The following is a 12,926-nucleotide window of genomic DNA, read 5'->3' as shown; positions in this document are numbered from 1 at the left end:
AGGTAATAATACAAACAAAAAAAAAATTGTTTTTTAAAAAAACTAAAATACCTCTTTTGTGGTTATTTTACCGAATTGAAATAATTAAAACGATACATACATAATATTTTCATCTCTGTTTACAATAATAATACATAATACATGGGATGTATAGTATTAGCTTCCCCTATTTGATATAATTATTAAGCTATAAAAATTAAAATAAGTTTTTTTAAATATTTTATATTTTCAACTAGGTAATGAAAATTATTTTTATTTAGCTTATTTGTCTATACTTATTTCAACATATTATTAGTTTGTAGATGGATTTATGAAATACACACAATATTCCAATATTCATGAAAATAAGTTAATGTGGCAATGTCTACACTTAATACCCATATTTTCGTTGCGGTGACACAATATCTGCACCTCAAATATTGTAAGCTATAGTATAAGGGTATATTTTTTTTGGAATTCAAAGTAAAGCTTGAATATATTATGATGGTGTGACTAAAAAAAAAAAAAAAATTATTAATACTCAAATTCTATTACATATTAATACCAAAAAATAAGCTCTGAGTATTAATTGGGCAAATATAGGTAATAATTTATTTTATAATATTCAAAAATATATAATTTAAAAATAGCTAATATTTTATCAGTGAGAGAGGATGGCAATTTTTAAAATATTTTGGCCTACCATTATACAAATGTCCAGTTTTGCCTATGATAGTACTTATAATCTATTATGTTACCTATTAACTGATCGATTTCTAACCATTCAATAATTGAAAATATTTAGTAATAAAAAATATTGTCTAGATTAAATCAGTCTATTTTTTTAAATACTTATTAAAATAGCTATTTTTTTTTTTAAAAATATTTGAAGTGGTTACTTCTGTAATTACAATTGCATTATAATATTATACAGTCATCCAAAACTCCAAAATGTGTTCAATTTTAGATTAAGCATACATTTTTTAATTAAACTGCTAAAACTTTGATAGATTTTCATAGCAATAAAACAGAACAAAATTTTAAAGTTACTTATCTTGCACAAAATATTTTGATAGGTCTATTATTGAGCTGACAATGGAAACTAGAAAATTTTAGTCCAGGTACAGAGAGCTAATTAAAATCATATTCATTTCAAATCAAAAGAAATCTCACAAATTAAACATAATATATTTATAAATGTATTATCTACTCTCTATTATCTTGGTAAACTAACTTTCTGAAAATAAGTAAACATTAAAATATTTCTTATGAAGTATTAGATAATTCAGTATCTGAAAAATACACCAAATATCATAACAAAATGCATACATATTTTATTGACATAATACAACTTATAAATAATACAATATGATGTTATATTTCTAAGTCATCATCCGGATCTTCTTCATCCCAGTCATCTGCTTCATCTGGAACATAATGAATCATTCCACCAGTATTGGATGTATTTTGCACACTAAAAAAAATTAAAAACATTAAATAATTAAAATATAATTTTAATTCTATAGAAGTATTTTATGTACAGAGTATATGGTAAAATTAATTCTTCTTTGGCTTTTTTCTCATTGTCTTGTAAATCTAATTTAAAACTCGCTAAATTTGTTGGTATGCCTTTATCTTCTTCGATTTTTTGTGGTGGCAAGTCATTTATTAGTTTAAATGAGCAATCAGATTTTAATTCCCCTTTTAATTTCTAGATAAAATAAAATAAAACGATTATAGAAATGAAAAATATAATTGTAAATAATATAATTACCTGAACTACACATTTACCATTTGACCTTTTATGTTCTAATCTGAGATTTAAAAATAACGGATTGTTTGTACTTTGTACTTGTACATGAGTCTTACATAAGTTTTTCAAGTGTTCAATTTGATTAACTTCTGTTATATCATTGTGTATCACTGCCACAAATTGTACAATTTTAGGAACTAAAATCATATTACAATAAAAATCAAATATTAATTATAAACAAGTTACTAAGTTATACATCATAATAATAATGATAAAAATAAATTCATTTACATTTATCTGATGATGTGATATCCAATAATTCTTTATACACTTTACTGAAGGCAGTTCTAAGTAAATACATAGACAATGAATCAATAAAAATGACTATATTTCTAGTTGATTTTTCAATTATACTTGAAACAGTTTCATACATACTTAAATTTAAAGACAATATGTTAGACATACAATCATGGTAATGAATATTAGACAAGGAAGGAAATAAAGTTTGGTATTTAGACACTAAATGTTCATAACAAAGAACATGAATGTCGTAAGATTTACGATTTGCCGATATAAGATGTAATAGAAACTGTCCTTTAGCTAAAAATGAATCTGCAAAAAACAAATGTAAATTAGCCTCTATAATATAAATAATTATTTTTTTTAATTAAAAAAATGTATATCAAACAATTAAAATATTATGTCTTATAATATAGTAACAACTACATATCATTGAATCATAATATTTTAAAATTTTAGTAACCTACTTGTGTGACAGCAATTTAATTAATTTGTAAAATAAATTATAGAAGATACTAAATTATTAATGAAAAATGATAGTTATAAATAATAATAACAATTGGTTGGGTATAAGTTGTATATCATTTTAATTTCCAAAAAATATACCAATATAAGAACTTTCAATACAAATTAAGTATCTAGTGGCACAATTTTGTTTGCATAAAGTAGGTATACATTTGCATTTGTATATTTAAAACCAATATTATTGTAATTTTGTCCATTTCTTAAATTTATTGATCAGAAAAAAAATGAATTCTAGATCAGCAATTTCCAAATTGTGCACCTCAAACTCATTTCAGAGATACTATGGGTCATACAAAAAATTAAAATAGAGTTTAATTTTATCAAGTTTCTCGTGGTATTCACATAAGTTAACCAAGGCTAAATTTGGTCAAACAAAAAGGTACTACTGGTTGATAAGGTAGGAACCCACTGTTCTAAATAGTTTGTAGCTGTTTAAAAATATACTTATCAAAAAATTGAAGTTACCTAATTACACCACTGTGACTACTACCTTTATAGAAATATGAATGTTCAAATGTATTATAATTTGACTGTTGATCATAAAAATATTAAATATCTAAACAGGAATAATCATTGACCATTAAAAAAGAATTATAAGCAAATATGCATCTGTAAATTGTAGTATATTCGTCTTAAATATAAGTTTTCACAATAAATATTCTGTATACTATACCCTAATTTCACATACCTACCTATTTAATATTATTAAATTTATATAGTAATTTAGGTTAGGTATACATATATACATATAAATTTGAATAGTTAAATTGTATATATTGTTGTCGTTTTCTCACCTTCAATGAGTATTAACCGACTAGCTTGTGTACCTCTTACAACACTATCGTAAACGTTCATTGTGTATGATTCAAACAAATAATAATTACATTAACAATAACTGGTATATTGATGTTTTTAAATACTTTATACCAATTATCAAATCAAGATGTTGGCGCAATGACGTCAGGCGACTGACGTCTGGTACTACATAAAATAACTTATATTTTTTAAATTTTTATAATAACTTTTAATTAATAATGTTGTCACGTTCTAACAATAAACAATTAACAAGTCAATGTTTATGTCATGATATCACTTATCAGTTCGGCTACAGTTAACCTACAAATTATTATCGAGGCGAAAAGAGCGGTCACCATGAACCGGTTACTTAATGACGTAACGTTAGAGAACTGCAACAGGCGACGTTCTTGTATCGTGTTGCATTAAAAATTTAAAACAGAAGTATACTAAGTATAATACATTTGTATTTTGTACAATTTGAACATAATATATTATGAAAATTTTCATACATCATAGTCTTTGAACTTAAGTCAAAGAAGTGAGTACATTATAAGCAGTAGCCAGTAAACACGCAGACACGCAGTACCTATTCTATGTACGAGTATGAACTATGAGTAATTGCCATTTTATTTGCAACAAGGTTGATGATGATTATTAATTAACAATGGTGGCTCAATTGACAATTACACTCCTGTATACTTATAATACATAATTGTATTAAATTCTCAACAGCGAAACCACGCAGGTTTTTATTGTACTAGAGTCTAAAAGTAATATTGAAGTCTGTGACTCGAATGTTGAAACTCGTTTGAATCACTTTAAGTAAAGTTTTTATTTTTATAAAAGAAGATGAACAATACATCTTTTCTAATTATCTGAAACATTCCAAAGACTGGGGTGGCCAACTTTTATGGACTTTTTATCGTTACAATCGGCCAAAAAAAAAGGTAATAATCAAAAATGTATTAATATATTATTTATACATACATTTCTTTTGTCGCGATCGACTTTTTGACCATCCTTATAGACAACTCGAGTCTCAAATACAATAAAATTAATATTTTTATTAAAAAAATAATTTCGCAGCAGATTTGTTATACTTTAATTTAATTTTGGTTCAAAATTTTAATCCTACTCGCAAGGACGTATTTGAGGAGGGGCAAAGAGGCATTCGCCCCCCCCCCCCCCATCACTCGTATTTTTCTATATAATATGTATATTGATTTAATAATTAAATTTGGTATTCATAATTTTATTTATTTACAAGAGAAAAGAAAAATTAGTTCCCCCCCCCTCATAGTCTCGACTCAAATACGCCCTTGTCTACTCGGACCCATAAAATTATACAAATATAGATTAAGGATTAAGGATTACTAAACGAATAAAGGAATAGATCGAAGAGTCGGAAAAAATGAAAGACATCGGAATAGTTGAAATGTTCGACGACCATTACAGATGTGTCGATTATGATATTATCTTAATTTATTCTCGCGCCTTAAAATATTTCAAATAAACTTGAAATTTTCCAAAGATAATAAAAAATATGAAGAGGCACAGCTGCTGATGCTGAGTACCCTACTAAACACTGCTGCCTAAATTTCCGTGACAATCATGCCTATAGATAATGGTAAAAAAATATAGACCCTGGTTTAAGATAAAAACCAATAAAAAAGAATAATCAAACGACGGCTATCTCGGACTGTACGGACCTAACCTATAAAACCTGAATTATGTACACAACAATAATAATAATAATAATAGTAATAATATTTCAAAACCAGTGATAGTGGTTTTGGTGATGTGTAGTTCTCGTCTGCGTTACTACTGTACAACAGTACAGCACTAATAGTTATTACCCTCATTACAGTGAAACGAATGACGACGTCGGCGATTATTCGATACGATTATTACAATTCGATGTCATTCTGAACCGCTGGTGACTGCAACTTACTGCTTACTGATCGCTCTATAGACGTCCGTCGCGCGTATACGCATATACATGACATTGGCGGTATTCTGCCGTCGCGTTCAACCGTCACCTCCGGACACTGGCCAGGACAATCCAGGGCTGTTATGATAGTGCTGTTTGTGCGCAGATAGACAAGGAAAGTTTTTGCTCTCTTTCTCTCTTCAACTCGTTCCGCCATCATGTTTCGCAGCAAGTTCCGTCTGCATACTTGCAAGATAATCATTGCCACGTCGCTCCTGTGGATCTTCATTGACATTATGGTACTCATGTATTACACCGATTGCATTGGTCCAAACTGCAAGGCAAAGAGCAGTTCTGTCGGGAATTCCGAAAGCAACTTTGATGACCAGTTCGACGCCACCGCAGCACCTCGAATGGGATGGAGACCTGTGCAGGACAACATGCTTGATCGTTTCAAGCACAATAGTGATCATAGTGATGACACCACATATCCTAGTCATCTGTTAATGCGTTGGAAGCCAATGCCTCCTGTACGTGAAAAGCGAGGAAAACATGGTGAAGGAGGACGAGGCGTTACAATGAAACCTGAACAAGAAGCTATCATGAAACAGAAATTCAAAGAGAATCAGTTTAATATAATAGCTAGCGATATGATCTCACTAAATCGATCTTTACAAGATATAAGACAAGGAGAATGCAAAAGTAAACAATATCCCACATTGATGCCCACCACTTCAATAGTAATTGTGTTCCACAATGAAGCGTGGTCCACTCTTTTGAGGACTGTATGGAGTGTCATCAACCGATCACCTCGATCCCTCTTAAAAGAAATTTTGTTGGTAGATGATGCTAGTGAAAGAGGTAACTTCAGTTATAACGATGTGTAAGAGAATAAACTCTATATTTTATTTTTCTATTTTAGATTTTTTGGGGAAAAAATTAGAAGACTATGTTGCCACTCTTCCCGTAACAACTAAAGTACTAAGAACAGTAAAACGTTCTGGTCTGATAAGAGCTCGATTACTTGGTGCCAAACATGTTACAGGCCAAGTGATAACATTTTTGGATGCACATTGTGAATGTGCTGATGGTTGGCTTGAACCACTTCTAGCCAGAATTGTACTAAACCGGTATGTTTTACTACTTTTTATAATTTTGTGTGTATTATATAGGTGGCCAACATGAATATGTTAGTATGTAAGCCACATAAATAAATACAATGATACCAAGAGTCTAATAAACATTTTATAAAATTTAATAAATTTTTATGAATGTATACCAAAAAAACTTAAATATCATTAAATGTAAATTTTTATTTTATAAACAAGACACAAACTGTATCTGACTAAGACGAAAGCCACAAATTGACCACATCTTTAATAAATCAAATAATATTTTTTTTTTCTAGGAAAACTGTTGTCTGTCCAGTAATTGATGTTATATCTGATGACACATTTGAATATGTTACCGCATCTGATATGACCTGGGGTGGATTCAATTGGAAACTAAATTTTAGGTGGTATGTATTTTAATATATATTTGAGTAATTGATTTAATTTAATATTTTTAATATTTATTTTAGGTACAGAGTTCCTCAAAGAGAAATGGCACGACGTAACCAAGATCGTACAGCACCATTAAGAACTCCTACTATGGCTGGTGGACTATTTTCTATAGACAAAGATTATTTTTATGAATTAGGTTCATACGATGAAGGAATGGATATATGGGGTGGTGAGAATCTTGAAATGTCATTCAGAGTAAGTATTATATACCATAATTCTTAGTGAAATAAATCATATAATTTAATTTAATTTCAACCTGGTTAATCAATAAAATGTAAATTATATCAAATAATTTCCATACAGATATTTGAATTGAAAATTGGGTTTAATACAAAAATTAAATGTTCTTTTAAAGAAATATAGTTATGGGGGAAAAGTAGTTGATATGGATATTTCTAGGTGTGGCAATGTGGCGGCACACTGGAAATTATACCATGTTCACACGTAGGTCACGTTTTTCGTGACAAGTCACCATACTCATTTCCGGGAGGCGTATCGAAAATCGTGTTACACAATGCAGCCCGTGTTGCTGAAGTTTGGATGGACGAATGGCGAGATTTCTATTATGCAATGAATCCAGGTATAGGATAATATATGTGGCCTGTGAAAATTCGTTCCGCTTTTCTAAAATTTACTAACATGAAAAAACTATATATCTAACCTAATTAATGTTGCGCTTGCTGGTTTAAATATTATTGTTCCCGTGTTATAATATTTAAGGTTTAAAAATATTAAAATAATTAATATAAATTATAAAATATAAAAATGATAAGGTTTACACAGTCCTCCGTGCATTCTGTATGAATTCATTGAGTCCTCACTTGTACATGTTAATTATTGCGTGTTACAATTGATAGAGAGGGATAGGCAATGGATATTCTGTGTGTGTGTTTGTGTGTCTAAATACATACATCTTTATTCATATAAAACATGAACCAAGAGTTTTCTTTCAATATTATCTTTATTGAAATGATCACTCATAGATTTGGATGTGTGGCGGCACTTTGGAAATATCGCCGTGCTCACATGTTGGTCATGTTTTTCGCAAATCCACACCTTACACTTTCCCCGGTGGCACGTCACATATAGTCAACCACAACAATGCCCGCCTTGCCGAGGTTTGGATGGATGAGTGGAAACATTTTTACTACGCCATAAACCCAGGTACCCCTTCTACTTCTATGTGATTGAAAACATTTCAAGCACATGAACACCCTACACGTTTTATTGTGATGTGATATTTTTCTCTACACCCTTAGCACACCACACAACGTAGTTATGAATGTTGATTTTATTTATTTTTCATAACTTAAACACAAAATTGTTTTTGATTATTTGATCACTATTTTTATTGTATACTTCATTGAATGTTTAAATAATAAAAGTCCTACAGTAATTTGTTTATGTATTTAAAAATTATTATGCACGTATAAAGATTTTGAAATAATTTTATCCTTTCAGCTATATCTATAGTTGACTTATTAATTTCATTATTTAATCGTAGATTATATTCATATGGTTAATTAGGTAAATAGACAATTGGTCCACTCAAAAAAACATATTAAGTATGCATACAATTGGCTCTTAATTATAATTTTATTCCTGATAATTGATAATCTACATTCTTCAACGTTGAATTATTCCCTGTTTACTTTTCATATCTTATTATCTCAATCATATTTCCTTTCATAAATAAAATTTCTTTTATTACTGATTATTAAACCTGTTAGTTAATTTTTATTACATATTGTAAACGCTGATTAGCTCACACTGTATGTCAATAAAATTGGGATAACAAAATTAAAATAATAAAAAAAAATTGTCCAATGTGTTATAGAAAAAAAATTGGGGAACCAAATGAAACCAATATTGTCTATGTTTAAAACTATGGTGGGAGTGGGGGGGGGGTTAATTGTCTGCATATTGTGTTTTATTGTGGAGACCAGTTGTTCTACATTTAATTAATATAATTATATTAGATAAAACTAGCTCTTAATGCATGTTGTACACTTCATAAAACTAATGGCCTTATGGATCGTAGTTTTATTTTTTTGCATGATATCTACTGATCACATTGTTTATTGAGTATAGCATTAAAATTAAATTATTGTTATCTGCATATCTTGTATATTATTTAGTTATTTAATTCTAATACATTTAAAGTATATATGTGTATTAATATATTTTTCTAAATTAGGTGCATCTAATGTTGAAGTTGGGGATGTTTCTGAACGTTTGGCTTTAAGAGAAAAGTTAAAGTGCAAGTCTTTCCGTTGGTACTTGGAAAACATTTATCCTGAGTCTCAAATGCCACTTGATTACTATTATTTAGGAGAAGTCAGTAAAAAAAAAGTAAACTTTAGATCACTGTTTAATTATATCATTAATTTTTACAGATAAAAAATGTTGACTCCCAACAATGTCTTGATACAATGTCACGAAAAAGCGGTGAAAAAGTTGGCATGAGTTATTGTCATGGTCTTGGTGGCAATCAAGTAAGTCAATAAATTTGTTTTATGTTTTATATCTAATGTAATAATTTTGAAATGTGTTACAGGTTTTTGCATATACTAAACGGTCACAAATTATGTCTGATGATAATTGTTTAGATGCTTCCAATATTGTTGGACCAGTTAGTCTAATCAGGTGCCATGGTCTTGAGGGCAATCAGGCATGGGTTTATGATTCAAAGGTAAATTTGTTAAATACTCTTGATTATATAGATAATTTATAAAATAATTTGTAGTTATGGTAGTTTGGCTAATAAATAATTTATTTTTTAGGAAATGACTATAAAACATAAAACTACCGATCAATGTTTGGAGCATTCAATGTCTGCTGATCAGTATGCTGCCATATTAAATGAATGTGATGGTTCACGTAGCCAACAATGGACAATGAAGAGTAATTTTCACTGGCAAGCTAGCTCAAGATAACGTAATCTAATTGTTTACTCTTTATTTTAATCAAGTGTTATTTGTTTATATATATATATACATATATACATTTTGGGGATCAAAATATTTACTTATAAGTTCTATGAACAAAAAATTCTACTTAAAATAAAAAAATACTTTATTTACCATCAAACAAATCAGAATCATAACTAATAAAATCCATGACAATTTGAAAATACTTATTATAGAATCTTAAGAATTTCTATTTTGTGACTATTTATCCTTGCCCAAAACATTACACTTTTTATGAAAAGCACTACTTATTATAATAACACAATAAAAGGATTCAGTGAAAATACTTGTGATATTTACATATTATAATATAAGTTATACTTATTATTATATTTTATTTTGTATAATAAAAATTTATAAAATAATTTTTCTCTCCTAATAAAAGATCAAATAACAATATAATCTATAATTTAGATTCAACCACACAATATTATGTCATATATCTGATACATACATCTGCTTTTCATTTTTTTTTTTTTTTTTTTACAAACAAATTCAATATAGTCATTAAACGCTCAAAATGATATCCCATATAGAGTTGTGAATGTAATATACCTACTTAATTTGGTGCATTTATTTGTTATTAACATTATATATGGAATATTATCTTCATTGACGTGTGATAACATGAACACTAACAATATGAAAAAATAATAATTATTAGTCTATACTATTTATAGTCAATAAAACATTTTTCATTTTTGATTCACTTCATAAAAGAATTGTATATATATAATTTATATATATAAAAAACCTGCTTTAGGATATAATGAGCTTCATTATAAATTTAAAACTGATGACTGATCTAGTTATTTTATTATGTGTCTAATGAAATAAGAAAATCTTTTTTTATTATATTAATTTCTTATTTGTTTTTTAGATAATAATATATATTTTTTTAGGCAATAATAAAATTCCATTTTTAGTTAATAAATAAATGTATGGGGGTTAGAATATCAGTTTTACTTAAATAATTTGCATAATTTCAATAACCTTTTTTTTTTTACTTTAATTTTAATGAAAATCCTGTCTAAGAAAGCGTTTTATGTGTTATTTTTAATTTTTTTTGAAATATATATCTTTGATCATTATTCCTAATTTATCTAATAAACATTTATTTTTATACTAATTCAATTTGTGTCATTGAATTATTACCATATCAAATGATCAATTTTAAGTGTAAAATGTTTTATAAACATTTATATAAAAAAAAATATTCAACTCTAAATCACTTGTTCATTTCAAATGCACTATTAAATTTCTGTTTAAATTGTTTTAAAAATACTAATCAAAAGTATAGAAAAAGAAAGCTAAATAATTTTTTTGAAAAAATCTACTTAGACTTGTTACAAGACTCCGATGAATAAAATAACTAAATAATTATATCTTATTAATATTATTGAAAATTATGTCATGACTTAAAATATCATTTACAATATATTTTAACTTTGTTTTAAGATTTTGATAGATTTATTATGTATATTATATTATTATGCAATTAGTTAATCTTCCGAATCATATTATGTTTTATTTTTAATTTTTATGTTCAACGTTTTTTTTTATATATATAAATATATTATATATGTATGTGTGTGTTTGACATCTCTTGGTGATTGTATATATTTTATGACTGAATATTATATGTTCAAATCGGTATATAATATTAATTATTGTTATTGATGCAATCAAAAACATTGTCATGTAATTATCATCATAAACATGCCAAGAGATGTCGACCAAAACAATATGTTTATTTTTTGATTATTATTATTTTATTTTATTTTACCATTTACGTATTTGTTTTACAATACGTGTCCGCATTCATAAAATGTGATAATATTATTTTATTTTACCAACCATTAACAATATGTGCAATCAGATATTATACAGACAAAGTCAATGTATGTTGTGTATTATTTTTTTTATATGCCTTTTTTTTCGTTTATGGATATTTTAATATTATTTTTATGTGTTGTTTATTATTTATATTAGCTTATATTTTGTACACAAAAAACAAATCAAATCGCATCAAAACCTTTGATGCAACTTTATATTACTATCAATAATTAGTTGTTTTAAGTAGGTAGTTAAATAATCAGTATTTTAATTTTTTTTTTTTTTTTTGTTAAATGTGATAAAATTTTGTTTATCTAAAATTAAATTTTGTATTTAAAATATTATAGTTTATTATTTCTTTAATAATAAGATATTTATTTTTCCTCATAACAAGTTATAACTTAACAAAATCAAAATATCTTTTGATTTTAAATTTTATTTAAATATTGAACATAAAATGTACCTACTAACATCGTACTACAAGAGAGAGTTAAGATATTGGAGAGATATTGGTATTTTGATTGTATTGTATTATGATTAGTGATAATTAAGACTGGGGTTTTAATGCCCTTAAAAAATGCAAAAATGACTAAAAGCTCAAAAATAATGCATTTAAATATATAGCTTAAAAATTGGGGAAAAAATGTTATTTTTATAGTATTGTTACTATAGCATTTGTTACTAGTTTAGTTCTAGACATATGAATTGGTCACTAATTCAGTAACACTCATTGAAGACTACTAGGACTAGCTGTGATAAAATTGTTAGCGACGATAACTTATGTCGTGTTATGTAATTTATTATTCGTACTGTTGGTAGATAGTTGAAAGTGTCTTGTTAATCGCACCAGTTTTCGTTCATTTTATGAACAAATTGTGAAAAATGCACTAAAATTGCATTTAAGGTTAATTTTGTCAAAAAAAATCATCGGTGTCACCCAAAATACATATTATACTTACGGATCTACGTTTCAAAACACCAGAAACAAAGATACCTTTGCATTAAAATCCTAACCATAGTAATAACTGATAAGTAAAGCACGGATTTTTCGTATAATATGCTAAGTGATCACAAAATTTGTTTCATGACATAATGATTTAAAAAATGAAACTTTTTAGTGCATATTTTGACATTTTTTTATTTTAAGGGCTTATTTTAAAATTTAATCTTTTAGTATATATTTTGATGTTTTTTTTTTTTTGTTATTTAAGACATTTTTTAAATACATACCTACTATTGTCTATTATAATATAAGTAAAAAATATTATATT

General features: G+C 27.1%; 2 protein-coding genes across 3 annotated transcripts; one reads left to right on the top strand and one right to left on the bottom strand.

Annotated features, from left to right (window-relative positions):
* Nucleotides 1–1,290: 1,290 nt before the first annotated feature.
* Nucleotides 1,291–3,646, bottom strand: LOC114122595 (elongator complex protein 5). The gene is made up of 5 exons (XM_027985291.2): nt 3,352–3,646; nt 2,024–2,344; nt 1,754–1,929; nt 1,521–1,690; nt 1,291–1,453 (listed from the first exon to the last, which is right to left on the bottom strand). The coding sequence occupies exons 1-5, from the start codon at nt 3,410–3,412 to the stop codon at nt 1,354–1,356; spliced, it is 828 nt and encodes a 275-aa protein (XP_027841092.2). The 5' UTR covers nt 3,413–3,646; the 3' UTR covers nt 1,291–1,353.
* A 1,478-nt stretch (nt 3,647–5,124) lies between these two features.
* LOC114123759 (polypeptide N-acetylgalactosaminyltransferase 5) lies at nt 5,125–11,723 on the top strand. Of its 2 annotated transcripts, none has more exons than XM_027986837.2 (9): nt 5,125–6,146; nt 6,208–6,415; nt 6,694–6,804; nt 6,868–7,045; nt 7,834–8,014; nt 9,048–9,187; nt 9,247–9,345; nt 9,408–9,542; nt 9,634–11,723. In XM_027986837.2, the coding sequence occupies exons 1-9, from the start codon at nt 5,504–5,506 to the stop codon at nt 9,784–9,786; spliced, it is 1,848 nt and encodes a 615-aa protein (XP_027842638.2). In that variant the 5' UTR covers nt 5,125–5,503; the 3' UTR covers nt 9,787–11,723. The 2 variants fall into 2 exon arrangements, with proteins under 2 accessions (XP_027842638.2, XP_027842637.2); XM_027986836.2 differs by lacking the exon at nt 7,834–8,014 and adding an exon at nt 7,250–7,430 and having other exon boundaries at nt 5,127–6,146.
* The last annotated feature ends 1,203 nt before the right edge of the window (nt 11,724–12,926 follow it).

The sequence above is a fragment of the Aphis gossypii genome, chromosome 3, assembly GCF_020184175.1.
Source record: "Aphis gossypii isolate Hap1 chromosome 3, ASM2018417v2, whole genome shotgun sequence".
NCBI classification, from domain to species: domain Eukaryota; kingdom Metazoa; phylum Arthropoda; class Insecta; order Hemiptera; family Aphididae; genus Aphis; species Aphis gossypii.
Note: the sequence above shows the minus strand (reverse complement) of the source record. Positions and strands in the feature narration are given on the sequence as shown.

Excerpts from the sequence above, each read along its gene's own strand:
- LOC114122595 (XM_027985291.2), bottom strand. The coding sequence starts at position 3,412 with ATGAACGTTTACGATAGTGTTGTAAGAGGTACACAAGCTAGTCGGTTA. Across the intron at positions 1,930-2,023 it reads TATCACATCATCAGATAAAT|TTCCTAAAATTGTACAATTT; the intron begins GTAAATGAATTT and ends ATATGATTTTAG. Across the intron at positions 1,454-1,520 it reads TTAATTTTACCATATACTCT|TGTGCAAAATACATCCAATA; the intron begins GTACATAAAATA and ends AATTTTTTTTAG.
- LOC114123759 (XM_027986837.2), top strand. The coding sequence starts at position 5,504 with ATGTTTCGCAGCAAGTTCCGTCTGCATACTTGCAAGATAATCATTGCC. Across the intron at positions 8,015-9,047 it reads TTACTACGCCATAAACCCAG|GTGCATCTAATGTTGAAGTT; the intron begins GTACCCCTTCTA and ends TTTCTAAATTAG. Across the intron at positions 9,188-9,246 it reads ATTACTATTATTTAGGAGAA|ATAAAAAATGTTGACTCCCA; the intron begins GTCAGTAAAAAA and ends TAATTTTTACAG.